This window comes from Brienomyrus brachyistius, chromosome 12 (genome assembly GCF_023856365.1).
Source record: "Brienomyrus brachyistius isolate T26 chromosome 12, BBRACH_0.4, whole genome shotgun sequence".
Classification (NCBI taxonomy): domain Eukaryota; kingdom Metazoa; phylum Chordata; class Actinopteri; order Osteoglossiformes; family Mormyridae; genus Brienomyrus; species Brienomyrus brachyistius.
In genome coordinates, this window is record NC_064544.1 from 1,793,547 (window position 1) to 1,820,000 (window position 26,454).

The window sequence follows — 26,454 nt, forward strand, 5'->3', positions numbered from 1 at the left end:
GGTCCGGTAGCGATGCGGTGCGCAGATGGTGCGTGTTTTCGCACCTTCTGTGTTGCATCCGATTGCATTTAACTGTTGTGCACTATTGCAAAGCCCTGCAATGCAACATGGATGTTATGCTGTTTACAAATATTTTTAAAAACATAAAAAAGTTAATCGTAACATCAATTGCGTGCACGTGTAATGTATTCAAAATTATAAATCTGATACATGCTAAAAGTGGAAGTACTGTACATAACACGAAGATAAATTGTTTAATAAGGTTGATTTATTAAAGTAGTAAAGGAAGTTACTTCCTTTGAGGGATAACATGTTTGATTTGCCTAATAATGAATCATGTTCATGTTATTCCATTATGGTACATATCAGGGGCCTTCCGCAATCTGTACACCCACATTTTTGACGAAAAAAGATAAGAGTTCTCATTTTGAAGTCCCAGCAGCTAACAGAAACATAGCTAATCATTTCCCCCTCAATGTATCGGGGATATTTTTTATTATTATTTTTCTGTTTTTATTGGAAATGTGATACTGTAGCACTGTAGGGGAGAGAGCAATTTAACATACAGGAACGGCTGTAACCACGCAATCTTCGCAGTTTTTTTCCCCAGTATTTCATTACAGCAACCGAATATGTGGGAATGCCAAGCCGACTGGTGCGTTGCTGATGATTCTGAAGGTGGGGGGGGGGGGGGAATTTCCAGTCAGCACTTCTCACACCCCCGTTCTGAACTGCCTACGTTAATAAATAAAACAGATTTTCACTACAAAAGTACTTTAGCTGGTCTCATTTTAGTAGCGTAACAAAGATTGCCTTCGTGGAGAATGGCTGGACCATAACCAGGCCTGAATGTATGAACATCGACCTCTGACTTTTCCCTGATAGTCAGAGCTGTAGCCTTTACAGCGAGCAGATGTAGATTTGGACCTAATTGTAATTAGTATAAAATCGGAATACATCCAACTTTAGTCATTCGGTGTATTTTTTTACTCATTTGTTTATGTATGCATATTTAAATGCCTGTAGTTTTCCCATCAGACAAATGAAATATTATTGCACCTGGTAATATAAAGTTGTCCAACAGATGGAGCCACTTGACAATTTTTTCCCCGATTTTTTTCCCCAGAAATTTTGCTAAAGGAGAAAAGCAGTGTGACTAGTTGCCTAACCAATGTATTGTGAAATATACCTGTTTATACACGCAATCCATGTCTGTGAGATGTGTTACACTGAACAACTCAGTTAAATTAGCGCCGTTTGATTATATGACTAAATGAAAAAGAATTTGCTGATTTAAAACTATATATATTAAGCATTGTATGTTTAAATCGTGTTAAATGCCTCTAACCTTTAAAGACAAGCACTAAAACCTGTAAAACCAGGCTTTGTACGAATTTATACGAAGAGCAAATAACGTGATACCAAAAGCAGCACAATTGCGTTGTTAATAATTCATCGTGTTTCTCCAAACCTAGTTTAGGAACCTGTTCTAACTTATTTTTCCTGTTATATACTATTTTCTCAGACACGAAAAAAAACTATGGTCAAAGTGAAACATTTTAAATGCAACTATAATGCTCTTCATATAGACTCCTTTGAAGCTTTATATTCTTTGTTTTATTTCCACGATTGTTTATGCTATGTATCAATATACTCCCGTGTTACTTTTTCACGTTGACTAAGACGGTGTGAAACACTGTTTTATGTGAGTAATGATTTGGGCTGATAATCTGCATGCAGGTCTACGGTAAGTGAGCGTCCCTTGCTTTAAAAACCCAACGCAAAATAAAAGCGGCGCTTTAAAACCAGGACGACCCACATCCGCCGATGATGCTTAGCAAAGCACATGCTGGTGTTAAGAAATGTCCAGAGGAGCAGGCAGGCAGCGTGACGGCCTTAAAGCTTTTATATTTACCGCTACAGCTTTCCTGCCTTTGGTGCGGGCAATAACCTGAGCCGCTCCCCGTCACCGGGCCGTCAGCGTGGGAAGGGTGGCAGGGGAGCCGCTCGGTGAAAGTCATTGATTCATTTCTGCCACTTGCAGTTGCATATCCAAAACTAAAGGATGGTGTTTAATTGACCGACTTCGAAACGTTGGTAGGATAGTTGTTAGGCTGCTCATCGGCCTTTTTCAGTCTACAAACATTAAATAATTAACCCATATTGCGCTGTGTTGAGACCGGACAGACGGGTCATTAGACTTTAGTATACCCACACATAGCCTATAGCGTGTATTCTGTGTTTTGGGTTGTTGCATTGTAAATGATTGGAGCTGATAATGCAGAATTTAAAACTTGGACATATTCACCAGTGTCTAATTTGCCCATATCTTAGTCAAATGACTTTGATCTATGTCTATGTACAATCTTTCGAGGATACATTGTACATTTAAAATATGTATTTAAATAATACATTGGTATCATTCAATCATCGTTATCATTAATAATGTAGGTAAGAAAGAAATGAGTGTTCGTAATAACCTTTAAAATGCACTGATTTTATATATCTCATACATACAGCATGTGTGTGTTTGTGTGTGTGTGTTTGTATATATTCCTTTGCATCTGACTTATTTAAATTGCTCAGTTGCAATGCAAAGACTCGAACCATCCCAAGCTGACATATTACTGTGCAGTGCGGGTTGCAGTGCGGGTTGAGTAGGGCGACCAGATTTTGTTTTGCCGAAACGGTGACACCAACAGCAGGACTCGAAGAGCAGTGTTAAAGGAACACAAATGCGCGCTCAGAAACAATCCTGACTGTTGAAAACAATTGTCAACAGGAAGGAGTGACATTCCGTTCATTTCAGACATTTTTAGGTCCAAAAAATGGGACAAGTCGGGGAAAGCAACATTACTAAGCAACATTAGTACTGTAAATTCAAATGTACCTTTTGTTTAACAAGTGGATCACATTTACGTTCGTACTTCCTGTGTGGTGGAATTTCTCTAGATAGGAGTTTTTTCTCTTTTTTTTTCTTCTGAAGAATACGATTAATGGACACCACCAAACAGATCTTAAAGCACCTGTAGCAAAGCACAAAGCACCGTTTTGTAAACAAGGCTAAGGAGGAATTCTGTTGAAACGGGCCAGGTCACGTCGGCACGGCGGCTGAGAGAGGCGGATGAGCGATGGCTGATAGCTGCTGGAGGAAATGGGGGCAGAGGTGGGCGTCATCTGGAGCCCTGCCCGGCACTGAAAGGATCCCAGCCAGCCGCAACACCCCAGTCGATGGGGAAAAACACACTCGCTGAGCTGAGAGAGCTGCGCTGTTTACAACAGCAATTCTTGGCTAGATGTTCAATATCCAGTGGCAAGAAGCCATGGATAATGCAAGCTGCTCAGAAGACCATGAATCTGAAGTATATCTGGAATTTTAAGGACAATTTGAAGGGAACTCAACTAACATGCAAAGACTTATACTGAATAAGTATAATATTCAGGGGGAAAAAATTATTACTATGTTTTGAACACTGTGAATTCCTGAAACTTGGCAGTGTAATCAAAGATTTGTTGTACGTGATTTTTAACACGACAAGAAAAAAAATCACAACAGATAATGTCAAAAATGAAAGTTAGCTGTTTGTCCGAGCTTCTCTGTTCATCTTCAAAACAGGTATATTGGTAATATTGATTTACTTACCTTTTCGATGTGTTTTATTAAACTTGTCTACCTGTGACCCCACTATGGCGCACCCAGGATATAGATGGAAAAACGTATTCTGGCTTCACGCCCTTCATTTGATGAAGAAAACTGTCTGGTCTGTTGGTTTCGAGACAGCTGCGCTAGAGAGCGAGTGCTGAATGATTCAGACGGGCTTTTGCTAAGACGACTATCCAGTCTAATAGCGCAGAGGAAATGAACGATCTTTGGGGACTTTCAGAATCACACAGTAAGAGTTAGCTTGTCACGTCCCCCCCCCCCCCCCCCCCCTTTTTGGTCCGCTGCTGGTAATTCTTTATCATTTAAAATAATTATGTGATATATAACGAGGTAGATTACCCTTTACAAACATTGTAACTGCGCCCAGTATCATCATAGATCTCTATCACACCCAGATGGTGGAGATTGATCACTCCTGTCCAGTACGCCACTCTGAGTGACTCCGTGGCCGAGCAGTTCTGAATAACTGTGACGGGTGGCAGGAACCTTTCCCCGGCCACTAGTCCACCACCTTCCCTGTGCGCCTCCCGCTGAAATCATTCCTCGGTCTGTAAGCCATTTAGAAGCTGTCACGGTTTTAAGATAGATTGATGGTTCACTTCCATATGCAGCCATATGTCACAATATGTATTCTGTTACAACCATTACCTTGCAGATACCGAACTTCTGTCTTTCCACCGAATGCATTAATCAATACTTTTTTTTTTGTTGCTCACGGCAACTATAATTTATCTGATGCACTTTTAATAACTTGTAACCATGGAAACTCCAAATTGATAGAACGAGGGTTATACTTATAAAGAGCAACCAAGCAACTGCCTTTGATTCAAGCCTCATATCCCGTAGCAAAGACTGCAGAAAGGAAGGAATGAGAAAAGGGATTTTAATCCTGTGCGTGCTGAAGATTTTAAGCCACAAATTAGTTTTCAGCCCCAGCCTGTCATGTTTTCGCGAACATCTTCTCGATCCCCTTTTTTTTGCTTGTTTACTGTTGTGACATTTTCTTTGTTATTTATTCTTTGCTCGCGTGTTGTCATTATGGCAGAAGTGCCAGGATGGACTGTAACTAATTTATTTGTTAGCTCTGATTTCACGTTTTTCAAGAAAATAACAATGACCTCTTTTGCTCGGTGTCCTGTTCGCGCCCAAATTCCAAGGGTGTGTCAGTCGTAAACAGCAAAACTTGAAATATAAACCTGTGGTTTTGTTCAGTTAGTTACCAGTTAATGACATATGTGTGCCGCAATACTACCGATATGCTGCCTTAAAACCACAAGAAAGCACAGGAGAAGCCATCTCCTTTATTTATAAATCATAAAACATGGCAGGCCTGTTCTTCTGAGTAAGATACAATGATCGTTGAGAACAGCAGACTTGCCACGAGGTTATATTCAACATAAAACGATCCAGTGGAACATAATATAAATTTAAAAATACAAAAAACAATAATCAAAAATTAAAATTAATTAGTAAGGCATGCTAGTGTGATGAGGGATTTCAAAGTCCATATATTAATCTTTATTTAAAAGTGAATAAATATTTTCCTTTTTATATGCGGAAGTCCTAGGTAAGTGAAAATGCAAAAACATGATAAACAGTTGTTTTGGAAGTCAACTGAAAGTATAAAATGTCAATTTTTTTCCCCCAGATTTCAATAGTCTGTTGAACATCAGTGGCCTTTGAGGAAGTGCTGGATATCACGAAAAGAAAATGTTCGATTAACTTGCACAAGATATTTAATCACTGTGTTCACGTTAGAAAATACACGTTACTGATATGGAGACCATCCCTCCGAGAGCAAATGGGGACCCTCAGCTAGGAGAAAGGGCCACTGATTGGCTGGCCCCGTTGTTTATTTTCAGACCTAAACCGTCGTACTTCCTACCGGCGTCTGCCATGCGTCGCTGATTAGTGCTGATGAGCGTGAAGCCTCATTTCGTTGCTTGAAAGCTTCTGCACGCACTGCTGATGAACAAGCACTGTGCGCCCTTCACCCCGCCCCCCCGAGAGATTAGCCCAGATAAAGATGTTTTCCGACATTCAGCTATGGCGTTTCTGTTATGACTAACCGTGATGGCCCTTACGTTAAGCTGGGACAATAAGGTGTTTACGCTCTCTAACGTGTGGCACCGGGAAACTCCTCTTTGTAAACAACATCAGAGCACCTCCTTCCCTTCCCATCGAGCTCCTGCAGCTTACAGAGTAGTACAGCTAGTCAGCATGGTGATGTACAGTGGTACGAGTCTCCAGGAACTACGTTTTTTTTTTCATTTTAACAAATCCCTGCTGGCCAAAATGGGTCAAAGACATCAACGCGACTTTCCGATAAAGGTCCGATCTACCTCGATAACTTTGTGTTTGTATATAAGGAGACGTACAGAGTGTTTTACACAAACAAGACTGGAGTGTTTTTTTTTTTTAAACTGTTGCATCAGCTTACGACAGTGTGTGGGTGGGTAGGAAACACCTATAATATCTTTCTTCTGGGGGAACAACAAAGACATAAGAAAGTGAATACAATAAGGCTTGGATAGAATCTCAAAGTTTTGGATATAAAAAAAAAACCTTAGACGGTTTGTCACGGTGAATCTGAGGTGACTGTAGAAAAAGCCAATGTCTGTAAACCGCACAAAGGTTTCAATGATGACTACGTCCACACGGCCATCGACTTTACTGGCAGTTCCAAGCTCACACAAAATAATATCATGCATTGTACACGCCTCCAAAAAAAAATAACAAAGTAACAAAACTAATGCTCAAGGAAACAAACGGAACACTTTGCAGTGGGCCAGAGTTAGTATTTCAGTCTTCTGGCAAGTGTTGACTGACAGGGAGGCGGGGCTTGGTGACGAGCATCTATCGGACGTGTCAAATTTCCCTGGTGATGAGGACAAAGCTCCTCCCTCGGCTAGACAGACCGCTGAAGGAAAAGTAAAAATGTCGTGTCAAGGTCATGTGTCAATACAGTCGGCAGATTCAGGTGTGGAAAATCACCCCGGTGTAAACACAGAGCTTCCACTAGGAGACTTTCCCTGCTACATCCGCTTTAATGGAACCCGAAACGGCACAAGATTTCACGTCCAGATCCGCCACACACTTCACAAAACGAAAAAAAAGGAACAGGCATCGCAGGGAATACACAGACGATTAAATGGGAACGTGTCGTCCATCTATAAACGTCAGCACCCCTTTTTAACCCTAACGCGGCAGAATAAGCCCCCTCCCCCCTCCAAATGAACATGTGACACGTGGCGTTATGTTAGCTCCAGTCCAGTTACGTCTCTGAAGCAGCGGGAAAACGACGCGGAGGGAATGAGACCCCCCCCATCCAAAGCACGTCGTCACAAGGGTCTCTCCTGCATGCGCCAGTGAGCGTTCGCTTCTGACGCCCTACCGTTTCTGCCAAAAAAAGACTCCCCCCCCCCCGCCCCCCCCACTTGGTGTGTCCCCCTCCCTGCTGCCGCCTGGGTTAGACCACCGACGCGACAGAGGTGACGGAGGTCACCTTGTTGTCCTCCGCCCAGGGCTGTAGGTTCTGCAGGGCGTAGAGGGATGAGTTGTGCAGGCACAGAGGGTCCTGCTGCAAGGGCTGGCTCAAGGTTTTCTGGAATGCTTCCTGCTGGAGCTGCAGCATCAGCCGATTAGCCTGCTGCCTCTCTGCCTCCCGTTCTTCTGCTGTCTGCCTCCTAGTGGTAAAGGGAGGAACAAAAAAAAAGTGACTTTGTTGTTTCTTAAAAAAATAACGTATAGAAAATAACGTATAGAAAATAACGTATAGAAAATAACGTATAGAAATGCCATTATGGCACGTTGTACTTGTACTTCTGCAGTTTAAAAGGGATGAAACGGCAAGCCTAAGCAGAAAAACTGAATGTAAACGTAAAAACAATGTATTTTAAATGGACAAAAAAGTGTAAAAAGTACGAGAGCTGGTTAAAAAAAATATTCACAGCTTATGATACAATTATATATAACGGATGTATATTATAATGGATATATGTTACATATTTAATCTTGCTTTGATCATAAGCAAATCCTGGAACACTTGAATTTCGTGTGGAACTTAAGCACACGCACCGACCTTGAAAAATGACAACCTCTCCTGCTGTGCATGATTTGTGTCCCTACACCAAACGTCTTTCACCTTCAGTTGTTTGGTAATTTAATAATTGTCATTTCCTTTCCAAGCTGAATTCCGAACGGCATTATTCAGAGGAAGTTTTAAATACATACGATGTAGCATGTTATCGGAACGCCCAGCTGCATTTTGGATGAAAATGAACGAAACAGCAGATATTCCTACATCTGGACAAAGAACAAAACAAACAAACAAATAGCGTGAGGTCAGACATTTAAGCCCGACACCCCCTTCGTCGAAGAAAACAAACAAAAACAAGCTTTTTCCACGCAGAGCCTTGCTTGTAAATCCGATGGAATAAAAGCCTCATTATAATTCAATTGTCTGGCCCTTGATTTTAAAAGGATGGTCGGCTGAGTGTATTAGGGTTACGTTTCTTTGGTCATCAGTGTGTTCCATTATTCAAACCCCTGCATCAGTATTGCTTTGGACAGCAAGGCCGAGGAAACCTTTTAAGAGCTGGAACATTTTTCGCTGGGTCAAGATTTTTTTTTATATATATTAAAAAAAGAGCCAAGCAAACAATATTATTGTTTCATGACCATTAGGCCCTCGGTGAATTTTTAAGGGGGATAATCTAATCTTGCTCTTGTCTCTGTAAGCAGTATTTGGGATCTCAGCAACTAAAACCTCCCCAGCTGTGGGAAGTGAACAACCGAGATTCTGCACATCTTGACTAATAACCCAATAATTATTGTAAGTGTATTACTTAGTTATTGTCATCTATTATACATTCGTAATTAACAAAACCATTGATTTTGATTAAAATCTCATCCAAATATAATGAATGTTCCCAAGGTTTTTTCAGGCCCTGATTCACTGCAATCGCTGCATGTTTGTTTGCTTGTTTGTTTTTCTTTGTTTGTTTGTTTTTCGTTTGTTTTCCTTTGTTTGTTTGTTTTTCGTTTGTTTGTTTGCTTGTTTGTTTTTCTTTGTTTGTTTGTTTTTCTTTGTTTGTTTGCTTGTTTGTTTTTCTTTGTTTCTTTGTTTGTTTGTTTTTATTTGTTTGTTTGCGGGCTCATTTTGTAGTTCAAGGCTTGATGAGTTCACTGTTCACAGAAGCCTTCCTGCACACCCCTTCAGTACTGAGCTATTATACGGCCTCCCTGTTAGCTTTAACGAGTCTGGTCATTCTCCCTTACCCTCCCTCATTAATAAGTGGTTTTTGTCCACAGAAGTGCCATCGAAACCTAAACAAAAAAAAACGAATGTAAGCTTAAAAACAAGTGATGCAGTTTAAATGGGAAAAAAAGACCTTACGAATAGCAGGGCTGGTTAAAAAAACAAGGATACTCAAAGCTGCTGACACATAAATATCATAGATTTAGTCTTGTTTTGATTATAAACAGATCCTGGAGCATTGGAATGTAACGCAGCATTTAAGCAAACGTACTGGCTTTGAAAAACAAAAACCTCCACTGCTATGCATGACTTGTGTCATACGCCAAAAACAACTGATTGAATTTTGTTCATCACGCATTCTCTGTAAACTCTAGACAGCGTAATGTGTGAAAATCGAAGGAGGGTGACTCTTTCTGTACTGCTGGAACCACCGTGTCTTTCAGCAACAACAATACCACGTTCAAAATCACTTAGATCAAGTGTCTTGGCTGTTCTAATACGTAGCTGAGCGGTAACTGAACCTCTTGACCCTTTGCAGCTATCTGAAGGAGCAGGCGGTTAGCATTAGCAAGTAGGCGTTCATAATAAACTGAATGCATACATACTGTATATTGATATTAACGATGAAACTATACCTTTTTATCACAAATGATTAAAATGTTATACTTCTACCATTGTTTTGAATCCACCGTGTATTCAATAATGATTGCATCACATATTTGAATTATTATTAAAAAACAAATCAGCGTGGGATTCTATGAACTAAATAGCAATTCATATAAAATTATCCCATTTTTATATGATCTACTTTAGATGGGAGAGCATGTTGTAGCTGGTCAAAACCCTGAATGAAGTCGGCGAACAGGAGCTCCAGCTAAATGCCCTGCAAAAAGCCTCGATAACGATCAGATACGGGAGCAGCGGACGTCTCTGATACCTAAAAGCTTTTAAAGGCATTCGGCATCATGCATGGTCAGCTTTAAACCCGACGCAATACGCTGAATTGCAACCCAGTACCATACTGCTCCTCAATTAAAGCCTTCGACACGTTTATATCTACGTATCACATGGAAACATGCCGGGAATAGCTGAGATTCGTGCCATAAGGCAGACATTACAGACGACCCTCGCCACCTTTAACCTCAATATCCTTCATTCATAAGCCCCAAAAGGAGATCAAATACAAATAATCCTCTTTTATTGACATATTAAAAAATTCTGATGCTGTTATCGGGCCGTTGAAAGGACGCACACCTACCGCCATTTTGTCCTCCTGTTCTGGAACCAGGTCTTCACCTGGGCGTCGGTCATCTTGAGAGCTTTGGCCAGTGTGGCGCGCTCGGCGGATGCCAGGTATTTCTGCCGGTGGAAGCGCTTCTCCAGCTCACAGATCTGCACGCGGCTGAAGGAGGTGCGAGGCTTTTTCCTCTTGGGGGGCGTCCGGTTCTGATAGGGGTGGCCAATCCTTCGGGTCACGGAGAACGGCGAGAGGGCCGCTGTCGGGAGGAGGAAGAGGAAGAGGGTTAAACGCTCAGCGTCGGCCTGTCTGGTGACCCGCCGGCGCTCTGTAAACGAAAACATTCTGCATGATTATCAATTTTGGACGTTTTGTTTTGAACGTGAACATTTCTGCTTCGGGTAAAGCATGATACGCTAATTAAGTTAGGTAGCAAAAAAAGTGTAGTCAAGAAAACCACGGCAAATCAAAGCCTCTTGGCGTGTTATTATATAATATTTGTGTAACAGGTCGACCGTATTCATAGTTTCTGATGTTTTGATAAATCTCATGTCTCCCTTCAGTTACAACAGCATGAGACATACTAAAAACAATTCTCAAAAAATAGAGTTGTGAATGTAGTAAGCAATAATGTAAATTACTGAAGTTCTAAATTTCCTGGTATAGATCAATATACATCGTAAAACTCTAATGTCATTGCCCATTATGGGAATCCACTGGACTTTTATTAAATTATCCGCATTTTATGATTCTTACTATTAGCTATCTAAAAATTCCATGAAAACTGCAGTCTGGTCACATCAGTTCAAAAGTGTGGGATTGACCTCATGTGTTACACAGCAAGAGGAACAGAAACACTGTACTGTTATGTACAAGGTGTGTTATGTACAAGGTGTGTTATGTACAAGGTGTGTTATGTACAAGGTGTGTTATGTACAGTGCACACACTGTACATAACTGAAAAACACTTGGTCTCGCAGGTTGACATCTAATAACATGGCTATTCCCACTGCTCTGACTCATGCATATATTCAGTCTTGCCTGATTCCGTTGTTTATTTGATCATTGAAAAGAAATCGCAATTTCTTCGACTCGTAACTCTACAGTAATGAACTACACTTCTTAAAAAGTAACAACACAAAATAGCTACAGGTGTTGGATCGCACCCCCCATCCACTGCACATTTTGTTTTGTTTAACAAAAAAAAATAAATAAATCTCTGACGTTGTTGGTAACAATGTTCTTCGCGAGGCTGTGCTACAATCATAGCTACGCTGTAACATCATTCGAAAACGAGGAGAGATCAATCCACCCTCGATATGACGAGGTCACTCATGCACTGGCAAGTGGCATCAAGCTGCCAGTTTGTTTTAAATAACTTTCCCTGGACTGGATACTGAAGTGATTTGTCAAAAAGGAATGATTATGCACTTCAAAATGAAAAATACTTATAACTTTCCAACGGTGGGGGGCTTTTAGGGTTACTACCACCCCCGGTCCTCTGGGGTTAACTCACCTGGGCAAACGCCCTTGAGAAAGGGGTAGTCCAGGAGCGGACTAGCATCTCGCAGCACGGCGAGATCAGGGTAATACTGTTTGGCTAAAGCTTCCACAGAGCCCCAGGTAGAGGCTCTGCTGATCTCGCCCTCGGGCTCAGGGTGGAGGCTCCCTCCTGGGCCTCCTGCTTGTCCGTCCACTGCCTGCTCCGCTGAAGAACGACAGAGGGAGAGACGGTCAGGGTTCCGGTCCCAGGGGTGCTGAGGTGGGTCAGGGGGGAGTCGCCACCCAGGGAGAATTCGCCATCTAGAGGAGCTTCGGAAAAAGCTACTCATGCGTTTTATTTGTTTTTTTTTTTTTTTTATGTATTTCTTAATGCAATGCCAGAAACTACATAAAATGTACGTAATACGGAAAATATAGCGAATTCATTTTACTGTAATTAAAAAGCCTCTTATAAATACACGTTCAAATATACACACGCAAATAAAAAGCGAAATATTTGATAATATACTAGCCACTCATATCAACAATGTAGCCTGATGAGGTCCTAAAGAAGTCATTCAAATCAGGCCTTTGGGCAGGACACCTAATTTTTAAGTGGTATTTTACTCTGTCAAAAGGCACATTAGAGCTGATAATTTTTTAATATCGTGAGTCATTGTGCTTGAGGGCACCTGACATTTTCAAAGCTGTTTTGAAGAGACCCTCTGAAACATTAACTAGAAGCTTTGAAGTGCCTCTGAATGCGCTTATCCATTGTACACCAGTCGCTATCTCTGGGAACCAAAACAATGGGGAAGATGTGCATTTTACAGCGCTCCTGGCGGGGGCCGCTGTTTTTTTTTTTTTGTTTTGGTTGCCGAGGAGACCACCGCGGATCTCTAAGCGCATCTGTGGTGGGCACCATAAGCAATGAGGCAATATGCTGACAGATTAACAGGCTGCACTCAGCCTGGGCCCATCAACGTCAACGCTGCCCAAGACACTTGAGGGGTTGATGGGAAATAAAGCGCTTCTCTCCCCGCCTAAATGACATCGTTACAATGTCGTCCCAGATGCCACAGCATTAATCTCCTGTGGCCGATGTTAAAATGAGATGTCTAATTAAACTAATTAAGGAGGAATATACCCAGAATCATTGGGTGTTACGTTTCCTAAAAAAAAAAAAATGCCTATAATTTCTTCGACAAAAAAACGAGAGTAATTTTAAACCGCAGTATTTTATAACAGTCAAACAAACCCCCCATGTAAAACTTATAAACAAACACTGAGTAATTTGAAGACTCAATATCACACCTTTAAGGTCAACAACATTCTTCCTAGGGTTTCTTTAATAAACTGACCGTGCCACATAAGCCACATAAGTATATTAATTTACAAGCTGTAATTCAGGAGACCCCTTGCCTGTGGATGGATTTCTCGCTCTTTGGACAGATCATGCAACATCACATGTTGGTTTTAACACTACCTAGTAAAACTGGGGAAAAACTACTCTACTTATACACCTTTTCAAGATTATCTCACCAAAAGCCTGTCATAATCGACGACTCGCCGAAACGTGTCCTGCATCCACTAGTCAGGACACAGAATGCAATCCTGTAGATAAATCCCACACTAACGCTCAACTGTTTCTGGCCCAAATGCTCGTTAGCGCTGCCGAAATGTGTTAGGCAAGAAATAAAGCTCCTCTTCCTGAACTGTGTCGCTAGAGCCGGCAATTCGTGTGAGTAATAAAATTTAGCATAAAAAAATATATAAATGCTGGCACTGAGAAATTGCAGCCTGTAACAAGATCATTCCTACTTAATAACACCTTCTGTGACACGGTCTCTCCCCACTGTGAATATTACCTTTGCGACAATCCAATAAATATAACTGTGAAAGATTCAAAAGATAATATTGAAATCTACCAGCGACATCTGTTCCTATTTATTACACCTCCTGGAAAAGCAGTTTAATGCTCCCGCGCTATATCCTTTTCTGCAGTGACTACGGGTGCTGGAGCACAAAATATATATATATATATTTATATATATATAAAATAAATAAAATAATAATAATCCACTTCTTGGGAAAATAAACAGTTTCTCTTCCATGTTCAGAAGCCGGACACAATTGCCGTTCACTAAAATCATTGTCACTGTCCTTTTACACACCTAACTTGTATCAATCCACGTTTACTAGAGTGGGCTGGGGGGTGGGGGGTAGAGGCATTATTGTCAGACTCCCCAGTATTCCCAGAAATGCAGCATTTTATGCCAGCTAAGAGCCTGCTTGTAAAGTAATATCACCACCTGGCATGTTACGCGGCTGTCCCACGGCAGTGTGTCTGCCATTACACGGACAACGTGGGCCCATCACGAAGCCTGTCGACTTTCACAGGGCATTTTCAGCCGAACTGCAGCGTGTCGAGGCTCGCCTGGGCTCCATGACCCTGCAGGCTGCTCGCCAGTCCTCCGGGCCACCTTCCAGAGTGCTGAGATCCTCCAGACTCAGAAAGCAGAGCTGGGAGACCCTGTTAGTACCATTACCACTAATAACAACAAAGGAAGATGGCCTACTCCTCTTTAATTCCCTGCACTGGGAGGGATATTTCCAATATTGCTTTTGCAGTGAGTGCTGCAGTGTTCCACACACTAATGCCAACAGGCACGCTTACACAGGACCTACACTGAGTCCTTAAGCGATATAAACTGTACAAAGTGCATTGTTTAAATAAACTGACCCGTAATTGCTATTGATTTCCCCAAAAACTTCACTCAAAAATAACATAAGACACATCTACTTGGTCAAAAGCTAACTGTATATGTAAGCATTGATCATCGTCACATTTAGTTGCCAGCTGATAAAGCGTTTTTCCATGCATGTTTAACAGGGCGAATTCTATTTCCGAATGCTTTCGGCATTGAGTCTTTCTGGAAAGCGCGTGGAAAGCACTGGGTTAGACCTACTGAATGCATCGATATTAATCCCAACCCAAAAGAAAAATCTTTGAAAGCTTGTACGCAGTTCTGCGTTATTATATATGATGCATTTAACGAATGCTACTGACAAACCCATGAATTAGGAAATATTTAGACATTATTACAGCGTTTAGGGGGCGAATAACCGAATAATTCTCCGGGTTACAATTGAACAGTCTTGCCGTTTGTCTTTAACATGTTTATATGACAACAATAGTCTTGCAATTTAATTTCCATGAGAACTGGATTTATGTTCGGATGTAAGCGAGGTAAAAGGCCTACATCGCTTCTGGTATTTGTGGCCATAATTTCAGTTTTATTCATGCTGGGCTAGGAAATATGAAATGTAATATTAAACGGATAATAAAACATTCGGGAAGAAGATTTTTCTCGTTTTTTCAGCCCTCCGTAATATTCCTTTAAAGATTATTTCTCTTCCCCCCCCTCGATTTTACGAAATGGCTTGGAAAGAAAGTTTGATGTAGGCTGCTCTGTGATTTTTATCTAGGCGATTTTTATAACGTTTTTGGCCAAGCAGAGTTTATAGAGCGGAAATGGATGTAAAGAGTGGGTTACATGGCTTACAAGATGCAGATACTGAATAATCACTGAAATGATCCAGATAATTGCTGGATGTATTAACGTTCTGTGCTGGGGCAGAGATCAACAAAACCGGTTTGTTTGCAGCATGTCGCCTAAATCTGATTGTTCCGTCGTTCTCTTGGTAAAGTGCAGTATTTAGTGCCGCAATATAGCTACAACAGACGATTGGGACTTATATTATAGGTATCTTGACTTATATGTAGATTAGTTGTGTTTCTGTCTGTCTGCGTAAATTCCTCGCCTAAATTAATTTTATGTTGATTTTCTGTTTTTTATTTAGTGTTTTTTTTTCTAACAATTGAAATGTACGCAGAAGGCCTACTAACCTGCAACGTGGCCTCATTTACCGGGCTTTTGCCACTGTTGCTATTGCAGATCTGTTTGCTTTATTCGTGTCGGCTGCATTTTCCTCCCGATTCTAATTCAAATCAAATTAATCGTGTTATCTATTTACTGAAAATCTAATCCACTTCATTAGCCAATACTAACAACCGTCTTTATCCCGTATAGACTGAGAAGACGAACTTACTATTTTAACATGAGACGACAAGCTTTAATAAATTACTTAAGAAGCAGAAACTTGCAAGCTGTCCAAATGGCTAAGAAAAGCAGGTGTTTGGTTTCTGCACTCTAAAAGATGTTCAAATAGCCTACCTTTGTCCTATCGCATCCGTTAATCCCTATCCGTGATTTTATCCGTGCTGTGACATTTGCGGTAAATTTCAGAACAGCAGTCTACTATGTAAGGAGAGCCCATTTGAAAGAGATGGGTTTTTTTTACTTTTTACTCGATGCTTTTCGGAGCTGTGTGTTTATTTTCACTATAACCGTGCCAGAACAATTTTGTTGTTCAGTTAATTGCGACAGAATGAATTTGTTTTAACTTAATTCTCCACTATTTTTAAAGTATCTGACATGGACTGTTCAAAATTCCCATCTTCTTTTAATATGTGATATGTGTTCATTTCCCCCGCCACACTGACCAGGATAATTCGCTGAAATAAGGATGGATGGATGGAATTATGTCTATATTCCATTTACATTAAGTGGGCTAAAACATCTCACAATGTTAGGAAACGCACATCCTCCAAGCTTTTTTTGTTACTATACAAATCATGAACATAAAGTCTTTAGTGTTTGTATAATACAGTTACGCTCGTGCACCATACCGCTGATATCTATTACCGATGCTATTTCAGCGGCTCATTTATGATAAACGTATGGCCCTTTGTGGCTATGAATATACTTCATAAGTATATTTACATGAGAGCTTTTTCAGCTGACATATCAATCCCTTCTATCAATAATTAATGAGAACCCTAGTTTTCTGAATATTAAACGAGAAGAAATCCATACTGTTCCCAGTTTTTACCTCTGTAAATATGTGTGACGTCAGTTTAAAGTCTTACTCATATTGCATAGACCGGAGTGAATTTAAGATCATTCATAAGGTGAGAGCAAAAAGAATCTCAATGACTCTAAATGGCTTCCCTCTGACGGATGTCTCCATGAACTAATTATGACTTTTTATTGATTTTCTGTTTTTAATTGAGAATTATGATAGATTATTAAGCTCACGTTTTCAGTACCATACAGCTCCAAGTGGGGTTTTAACTTGCATTATTATTATTATTATTATTATACAAAAAAAGGCATTTGTTTAATTTATCATTTTAAGACAGTTTGTAATATTAATTTATATCGGGCAAACTTACGATGCAATTAGAAAAAATATTAAGGAAATGGTTACCGTGTCTTGTGTAAGACGCATAACGGATAACAGTTTAGTGTTAATTTGATTTTATTGAAATACTATGTATTCATTGTTCTTGGTGCTGCCGTTGGTTGCGCCATAATTATAGATGATTATGGGCTATTCGCGTTTAAGTAATGATGGTTACAGTTTAAAATGTATCTTTGAATTGAAATAATTATGTATATAATATTACCAAAGTATTAACAAACGTAATTTATGAATAAAAGTAATTTATTAGATGAATCCTTTCTAATATTCATTGAATTTACAGAATATACATTTAATAGCCTAGAATATGGTAAGTCACGATACATTATATAAATCTTGTTATTCAAACGGCAATTAAAATCTCATTAATGAAGCTTTAAAACTGATCCTTTTCAGAGTAACATTGGTTGGGGGTGGCCACACTGAGCACTGGGAGAGCTGCATAACGCACACAAACGTGGGACTCGTCACTGATACTGAACCGATTAATTTGCCCATTCGGAATGCGCAGTCCATCGGTTGTGACCCGTTAGAAAACGCGAACCATACTGCACTTTCTGGCGCTGCATCTCTTAGGCAGAGCGAGTACCTGAAAGTCTGCTCACCGCCCTGCATGGGATTTCATTTGCACGTATTTTAAAGAGGATCGCACGAATAAGTCACCATCTGCAACTGAATTTGGACGAGATTTAAGGTGGTGACTGGGTCTGCCGACAGTATGTGTCCCTGGGCCCAGATTAGATCAGAACCTCGCCTCACTAGGCAGTAACGCACACCAAAGTCCTTTTTAATTTTGCTACAGACTGTATGTTTGACATCTGAGCGCTGGTGTACGGCGAGGCAGGGGTCTCTTCTCGCTCCCCAAGGCTCGTACCTAGATGACTGGCCTTTCACGAATGACCGTGCAGCCATAACAAGATCAGCAGACAGATTGCAAGTCAAGGAAACGCAGCCGAAACGGACAACCTCACACTATACAGGAAAAGAAACAGTATCGTTAAAATAATAACAATAATAATAATTATTATTATTATTGTTATTATTATTATTATTATCTGCCATATAGCCTAATTAGTAAAATAAGAAATATTAAATATACTAAGAACAATCTGAATATTATAACCCCTAAGATGCTCTAGTTCTATGCTATTATTATTATTATTATTATTGTTGTTGTTGTTATTATTATTATTATTATTGTTGTCGTTGTGGTTGTTGTTGTCGTCGTCCAATAAATCTGTGGGCGTTCATACATCTTTTATTTAAAAAAGAAAATAAAGTACTCCAGATGATTTGAACCGTCCTGAGGAAGGTTAATACTGGAAACGCAAAATTAAACACTTGTAGCTCGGTCAAGGCAAAGCAAAGGAAATGTCCGAGCGAGGAAAACCTGCTCTAACAACAATCCGGCGCAACGGAAAGTAAATTTAATTCGCTGTGCTGTTAAAATAAAACTGAATTAAATAAAAATAATTTAAAAAAAAACAGTTGCACTTAACAGACGCTTCTTCGCGAACGCAATTTAATGTCCGAATTAATACCCAAAGCAATTCAATATCCAAAGCTTGCCTGCTACCTTCAATCTTAATAGAGTAATTAGTTTATATTAAAATTGAACTGTAGCTCAGAAATATGACGGTTATTATTTTCTGAATCTAAACTGCCGAAATGACACGTTTTCATAAAATCATGAATAATACGAAAACCACTGTAACTACTATTAACTATTGTAGTTGTTATACTATCAGTTTTAATAAATGAAGTATAATTGTTTTGTTCATTAACTCGGCCTAAGACGAGACATGTGTGTCAATGAGAGATATGTGTATGTGTGTGTGTATCTGATGTCAGTTCAGCTCTTTTAAAATGTGTGTTAACTGAATTAAAATGTCCATTAAACAGCCTGTATGACATTAATAGCAATACCGCCTCTTAACTAACATTAAAGGCGTTTTGTTAAATATACAAGCCTACAAGGGAAACCTTTGCTCTGGATTCTCTATTAATTCGTGTATGGACCTTTCATAAGCCCATGCTTAAGACCCGTATCATGGAGAAGAAAAAAAATCAAATGTGCAATTATAAAAATAACAAAATAGCATCAAAAACATTTTTTGGATTGGCAGTTTATTTTATGATGGTATTGAATAAAAAGCATGGACAGTCGTCTAGAGAAAATAAAATATAGGCCCAACTAATACTTTTTCTTGTTAACAACCTTGCAAACATAAAAAACTAAACACAGTCGCAGTTTGTTAAAAACGGTAAGGCAACATCTACGCTATTCTTTTCTAATACGATTCGTTTGAACCTAATAACCGATCGTTCCGAAACAATGAAATGTAAACTTGGATCGAAATTTTGTCGACGACGGCACAATAACTGCATGCATGTGCCACGAATGCGAGGCGTCATTCATTTTCTTTTCCTAAAAAATGATTTAAAAGCGTTTTTTGCATAGAAAACGCAGTTGACAACAAACACGTCTATCGATGCTGGAAAAAAATGGCTTGCTGTCTTGTTAGAATGAGAAATCCGAGTTGTACACTCCTGATTTAATCTTGAGCGCTTCCTCGCAGCCCTATCTGCTATGTCATAAGCGGTAAACATTCTGAATCATAAGGCGTTGCTGTTTATTTAAAATGTATTTACACGGGAAGATTCTCTGAAAGGTGGCTTTTAAAGGCGGGATAAAGGGCTACTTATTAATCAGTTTCTATAATATTTTGACTTTAGGCTAAATAACCATTTAAAATTCACTTTATTCTTAGTGAATCTAGCAGTGAGATAACCGGGACAATTAAATTTGCGCAGTCAAATTATAGCGGGAATTGCACGCTACTTATGTAACTGATAATTGTTGCCACTGAAATCTGGACCGTGATTCTAAGCGATGCTCCTTAATCACCGTTTCTGTCCCAAATCTATAAATATGAAACCTTCTTACCCGTCAGCCTGTCTTTTGCGAATCTCCTACTGCTCTCCATCCATGGAAACGTAAAGTTCGCCACGTTCCCCATGCTGGGGACAGTGGGCACCGTGGGCATGCCCGCCGAGATGCCCGGTGGATGCGTCGCGGGAGGCGGATGGGGCGTCGGCGGCATCGGTCTGTGGGCCGGAACCCGAATTACGCCTCCAGAATTCCCCGAGTTCACGTTGACGTTCATGTTCATGCTTACGTTCATGTTCATGTTCACATTGTAGGAGCCCGCAAGTCCGGCTGCCATGGAGCATGCGGGGTTGTACACGCTGTTGTAGCCGTTCGCGTAGACATTGGAGGCCAGCTGATAGTCTGCTTCGCTGGTTCGATTCGGTACCATACAGCTACTCGGCTGCTCCGTATTGTTCAGAATTTGATCTATTCCAAAACTAATGGGTTCGTGCTGTTGATGCGTCTGGTTCGCTTCTTCTATCCCAGTATGTTCCATTGTTTGTTTGTTTATTTGCCTTCCTGTTACCTCCTTAGGGTTACAGTAAACAGGTGTTTACTCGGTGCGCTGTACAAGTCAGACAATTTTTCCAAAAAAAATCCACAAACTATTGAGCTGGAAATGGTGAATGGCCCACCTGTGTCCATGAGATGTCCAGAAAACGGTGCGATTCTGCGGAAGGACGGTAATTAATCCATCGCCATGAGGTCTGGAACTGGGGCCCTGGAATAGCAATATCCATTATCTATATGCATTGCTGAAGACGAGACAGGCTACGCACTTCTGGAAAAAAAAACACAATAATAACTGGCAACTCACGATTAAAGAACGCTTTTAAAAACCAAAATCTGAGACTGAGGAGTTGCCAAGTTGACGTGAAAATACCTAGCCAAATGCAGCCGTATTTTCTACTATTTCCGCGCTACAGAGGAAAACGACTACATTTGTCGTGCAACTCCATGAAAATCATGCGGTGATACGAAACAAAGCAGTTATATCAGTTATAAGCATGTATATATGAATTTTTGAAAGCTGTGATTGCTTTGCTTTAGCGCTTGTCGGAGTGATTTTGCGCAGGTGAGACTCTCCCGCTGCCAAAACCCCGGGTTTCACCCATTCATTGGCTATTGAATTTCCAGAGAGGCAGGGTCTCTTAATTCGCTCTCACTTCTTAAAGACACAGTTCTCTTTTCCCCTCTCTCTTTGATTTTTAAATTTTACAAGCGATTTTTTTTGCAAAGCTGTCATCAAATAGATGAACTGTCACCCAAGAATGAAATGATCTGCTTTTTATTAGCATACCCATGTCGCGTACGGAGTTTTTTTAGATGCATGAGTTCTCTCGCCCATAGGCCTAAATGATTACTAAATAACGTAAACGCGTAAACGTTAACGCTTAATAAACGTGTCTTTGTATGAAAAGGCTGTAACCGTGAATTGACGCAGCGGCATTTTAATATGATCACTCACTCATGATTTGTCTCGTGATGACAAAAAAAGGAATTACCTTTATCGTTTCATTTTATATCACGTAACGGTATAAACATGTCGGAAAATTTCATTATTTCGTGCGACACGTTGAAACACGTAATATAGCGTCATGGACGCCATGAAAAATGTTTGAATGTGATTCTCAGCGTTAAGGACTAAAGCTGCATGTGATAGCTGATTTGAATCAGACCCGAATTTCCGATATCATGGGTTAAAATCTCCTTTTCCCGGTGTTATGAATGTACCTAGTTGACTTTTACTCTATAGCGCAGGAATACAGTATTAGACGTCAATAACATTATTCATAACATCCTATAAATTCGATGTTCATAAACTAATTTTTATATGTTTATTCTGTAATTCCTAATTACACTGTGGACTTGTATGTTTGGTGCAGTGTGGTAAATACATGTAAGTTTGTAGGCTAATTAAGCTCGTTTTTCAACAATCATAATGCCATACTTTAAAAATTACCGTAAAATATCGGCATAATTAATAATAACTATATAGTCGTTTCTCGTCATATAGGACTACTTCGCTCTTTTCAGTACGTTTACGCATTTGTTCATATTTTCTTTGATTGGTTATTTTTGGTTGCTAGAATACTGTTTTTTCTTTTACGCCGGTGCCGTTGCAGTAAAGCGCTTCAGTCTTTATTTGGAATCGGCATTTTTTATTTTGCATTTAATCTACCATCCGGCATTCGATTCGTTTAGGGAAACACTATGATTACATAACAAATTTAAATAACCACTTTGCAATTTATTGACAATATTTAACACAAATCACCAAAACCAAAAATTATAGATAAAAGAGAAAAATGAGATTTGTCTTAGTGGCATGGCTAACAGCGATGCTGATTGGCACAAATAATTTAACCTTTCTCCGCCTGAAGCAAGACTTGGGATTGCTCAGTTTCAATTCAATAAAAATGAAATATGGGTTATAATAAAACCGCAACACGGGGAAAACGAATTTAATATATCATCGTTTTATTACGCACTTATTTCAGCTTTTGCGAGAATGAAAATAATTCTCAGTTGCTCAGGGTGGCTAGGGGAAGGGTAAAAATCAATTGTGTGTATTCAAATCTATATCAATAATGAACGGTGACGCATATTTCAGCTTGATGGGGAATTTATGTATAAAGCATTCACGTGTTTTACATTTAACCGGTTTGGAAGAAAATACACTCTTAATGTGAACACGGTGGTTGATTCCGTGTTTTTTTGGTTAAAATATGTTCCCGTAACGCTGGAGTTAAGATTAAATTATTATAGATATAATTAATGGTCTGGAAAAGAAGAGTGTATTTAAGAGATGAGTTTTCAGAAAGGTTTAATAATTACAGATAATCATGCGACCTTATTCTTCACGGATGGATTCAAAATGTATTTTAACTCATTACAGGGACTCGTATAACAATTTATTATCATCTGCTAATTCTCGACAGAGCCGTGAGCGCTCAGAAAATAATGTGGATGTTATTCAAGAACCTCACCGCAAATTAGTCGATCAAACTCATGAAAATAAAATCGCGCAGGACAATTATACGGATCTTTGAATTACCACCTCAACAAGAGAACACTAAAGGAAGTCAAGTATGGTCGCCATTAAAAACGAATCGGTAGCAATTAAAATCATTTTCGTTTTGAAAATAGAAATGATCATCCCACTGTCTCTATGCTTGGCTCGAGTTATCACATTCTCTTAAATCAGAAGGTCTTCCTCTGACCACACAACGGCCCATATAGTAATTTTCCGTTCTAATTCCATTGTTTGTTTGTTTTTTTTTCTTTAACGAGTTGTCTTTGTCAAGAGCAATACCAAGACGTAATCCAATCCAACAATTAGGCAAAAATGTTACGAACTAATTAGTTTATATGTTAATTATTTCAAGCACTAAGTAGCAATATTAGAATTGCACCTGGCAGCTCGCGCCTACCTAACTCTTGTTTCATTTAATTACACGCAATTAACTCTTGCTGTTAAAATTAAACCAATTAATATAAGATCAAAACATGGTTATAAAGCATTCTAACGTAGCATCTTCCACAATGGTTCGCTCAAGGCAATGAAGTTGGTTTATTAGTTTTTAAAATCGTTTAATATTCTGTAATAATCTCGAAGACGGTGATACTTCACTGTTATCTCATCAGCCATCGGATACAAAATGTCACAAATAGAAATGAAGGGCAACAGAGCAGTTTAATTTAGCAATCGTGCTATAAGTAGTTATAAGTCAATAAATATCATATTTATATGCGTATTTTTCTGAATATTTAATGGCACGGTGCATTCTATGAAGCAGGTGGCTTCAGATGCCCAGTTAAATTGTGGTGTTCTCGTGGTTGGCTTGTCCATATTATTTTAGAGGGTGTGCTATGATTTTGCGTAAAATTGCGCTTTCCCGTCTATTAAGATATACACGACTTTCATTTATTTCCCATTCTCATAAATGTAATGCGCCTTTGCCACGCGGCACCCCTCCCTAATCCCTCCCGTTAATTTGTAATATGAAAGCCTTTAGCTGGTTGCCCAGAGGCGCTGTCTAAGTTGGGTTCCAGCGTGTATCGAAGCCCGTGATGAATCGGTACCCCGAGGCGGTGCTCCTCTTCTGGGTAATAAAGTACGGGCAAAGCAGAGACAATGGGAATTTGTCACAGTTTTCCCCGAGTTGTGTGCGACCTGCCGCCCTCGTGCGTGTTCAATGTTCTTATAGGGATTAGGAAGCGACCACCATATGTTTGCACAAAAAACTGCAATAAAGACGCATTCAAAGGAAAGTCACCCGTCAGACCTTAAGAAAACGGTCCGTGTCGACACTGCTTTAAAAGTACGATAAGGACGATGACAAAGCATTTCAAAACATGCCATCCATTTTTTTACCCAATTATATAAATATTTTGAATAGTCCTGTGTTCTATCACTTCTGTTTTTCAAATAATCATGCCGTGTGTTCGGAGTACCCCTTACTGATATATGCATGAAAATGAATGAAAGTTGCACTTGGTTCAGTTTGTAAAGCTTAAAACTTCCAGTCAGAGACGTTAAACGTTACATACGTGTTGGGGGTGATGGTGTAATAACGATATATGCTGTGTATGAAGAAATATGCCACATGACGCCCATAAATGCAAATTAACGGCATAATCAAGACGCGTGTCATTGCTACAGCACAACCGGTTCCTGGTCTTTATGATATCATCGTAGATACAGGCTATATTAAAATGAAATTTCATTTTGTAATGTTGTTTATTGTTAATGAAATAAGAAATTCAATGCAGTCGATGGACACTAAACTTTCAATAAATCACTAACATCATACATCATTACCATACATTTGACATTGAAGTCCAAGTTAAACTGTTATATATAAAATATCATGAGTTTTTTTCCCTGTGAAATACTGTATGAAACATTGCCGTTTCGATAATATTAATTGACTAAGCTGTCAGAAACCGAAGCGTCGGAATTGTTTAAAAAAAACACAACCTAGAAGAAAAGCGCGCGGATTGACATAAGTCATTCTGCCTCTTGCCCTTTGGTACATCTGTTCCAAAGCCTCCCACACTAGGATATCGTGATTACGCTGATGCGCCTGTCATCCCTGCCCATTTTCATTCACAAGCCCCTCTGCCTGTTGTTCTTTCTGTGGTAATTAGGTTGAATTCAACCTAGATAGAATTACATTATTCTGCGTTTCGACCAACAGTCCTTGACTTTCTAGCTCCCCGGGGATAACCTGGCGCCTCCTGCCTCCATCAGACGGCTTTCGCTGGGCGATACACTAGGAAAACGCTGAGTATAGCAGACACGGGAGCCCCAAGGCAGTGTCGTGCGGACCTAAAATCCGGCAATGGAAACATAAATACAGCGCACCAGAGAACGTGACAGCTTAAACTCTGCAATCCTGCATGCGATGATGGAAGAGCGAGCTGTGATTATGTATCAATTTATTTGTGTTTGTTTACGCAACGTTATCGTTCCTCGTCAAAGCCAAGTCCAGTGATGTTATTTTTAACATTATGTGAATATATTTGGACCCATCCGGAGATTTTTTTTCTTTATTTAGAAATTTACGTTTGCAAAAACTGTCACTAATCTTTAGTAGACAATATAGTTCAACTACATCCTAAAATAACGGGCTTTTACCCCGAAACAAAACACACACACACACACACACACACACACACACACACACACATATTAATGGTAATCTCGGGACAGTTTATAATCCATCCATCCATCCATCTATCCTGCACAGGTTTCGATGGAAGATGTTATATTGATATATTTACATTCATTTATTTAGAATTATATTGAGTCTGTTGTTTGATAAGGAATATCACGATTTACCAGTAATCGTGATCATTGTGGGCTTCCGTTAATTTGAGACACTGCCACATATCCAACACATTTATGTGTTTTTGTTCTTTGTTTCACATTAAAACAGAAATAGCCTATAAGCAAGTTCATCCAGCAGGTGAACATAGGAATATAAAGAATATTTTTGCCCCAATAATATAGCAATTTCAAAGTAGGTTGGAAATTCTCAAGGAATTTCCTCACGATTAGCCAAATATAGAAATAAATGCATAAGTAAGGCAATAAAACATGTTTCATATAAAAGTGTAACTGCAATCCACCCAAACCGAAAATGCCATTTATTACGCAGCTCGCAGATCTAGTTTTCTCATGACAAGTTTTCTTGCTCTGTAGCAAGGGGACAAAATTCTCTCGAAAGCAATACTCCATTGTAGACTACACGTCTTTTGTTTTGTCTGTCACATGCAATATTTCAAATATATATTTCAGAAATATAAGCACAGGAATGGGTAATTCTCCCTGTGATGAGTGTTTATTTCTTTTAATTCTGAAATATACGTTTTGTTCTGTCCTTCTGAATCAAAACCTTAATAATTATAAAATATTCATGGGCAAACTCAGGCAAAGATCTTTTTGAAATTGTACTGCATATTCAAGTGGGCACATACGAAACATTTGCAGTCACTTGTGCCTTGTACAACTTTCGTTTGTTTGTATTTAGACTTTATAGGTA

At 39.5% G+C, this 26,454-nt stretch overlaps 1 protein-coding gene across 4 annotated transcripts; it reads right to left on the reverse strand.

Annotated features, from left to right (window-relative positions):
* Positions 1-4,941: 4,941 nt before the first annotated feature.
* On the reverse strand, positions 4,942-21,244 carry tlx2 (T cell leukemia homeobox 2). Of its 4 annotated transcripts, none has more exons than XM_048971723.1 (6): positions 20,539-20,984; positions 19,919-20,432; positions 11,678-11,869; positions 10,183-10,420; positions 7,170-7,350; positions 4,942-6,584 (listed from the first exon to the last, which is right to left on the reverse strand). In XM_048971723.1, the coding sequence occupies exons 1-6, from the start codon at positions 20,641-20,643 to the stop codon at positions 6,573-6,575; spliced, it is 1,242 nt and encodes a 413-aa protein (XP_048827680.1). In that variant the 5' UTR covers positions 20,644-20,984; the 3' UTR covers positions 4,942-6,572. The 4 variants fall into 4 exon arrangements, with proteins under 4 accessions (XP_048827680.1, XP_048827679.1, XP_048827678.1 ...); XM_048971722.1 differs by lacking the exon at positions 4,942-6,584 and adding an exon at positions 21,204-21,244 and having other exon boundaries at positions 7,134-7,350; positions 20,539-20,624; XM_048971721.1 differs by lacking the exon at positions 4,942-6,584 and having other exon boundaries at positions 7,134-7,350.
* Positions 21,245-26,454: the final 5,210 nt, after the last annotated feature.

Bases quoted from the DNA above. Each gene is read 5' to 3' on its own strand.
- tlx2 (XM_048971721.1), bottom strand. From the start codon at position 20,643: ATGGATATTGCTATTCCAGGGCCCCAGTTCCAGACCTCATGGCGATGG. The intron at 20,433-20,538 runs GTGGGCCATTCA...TGTAACCCTAAG, and splicing joins TGGACATCTCATGGACACAG to GAGGTAACAGGAAGGCAAAT. The intron at 10,421-11,677 runs GTGAGTTAACCC...TCCTCCCGACAG, and splicing joins TCTCAAGGGCGTTTGCCCAG to CGGCCCTCTCGCCGTTCTCC.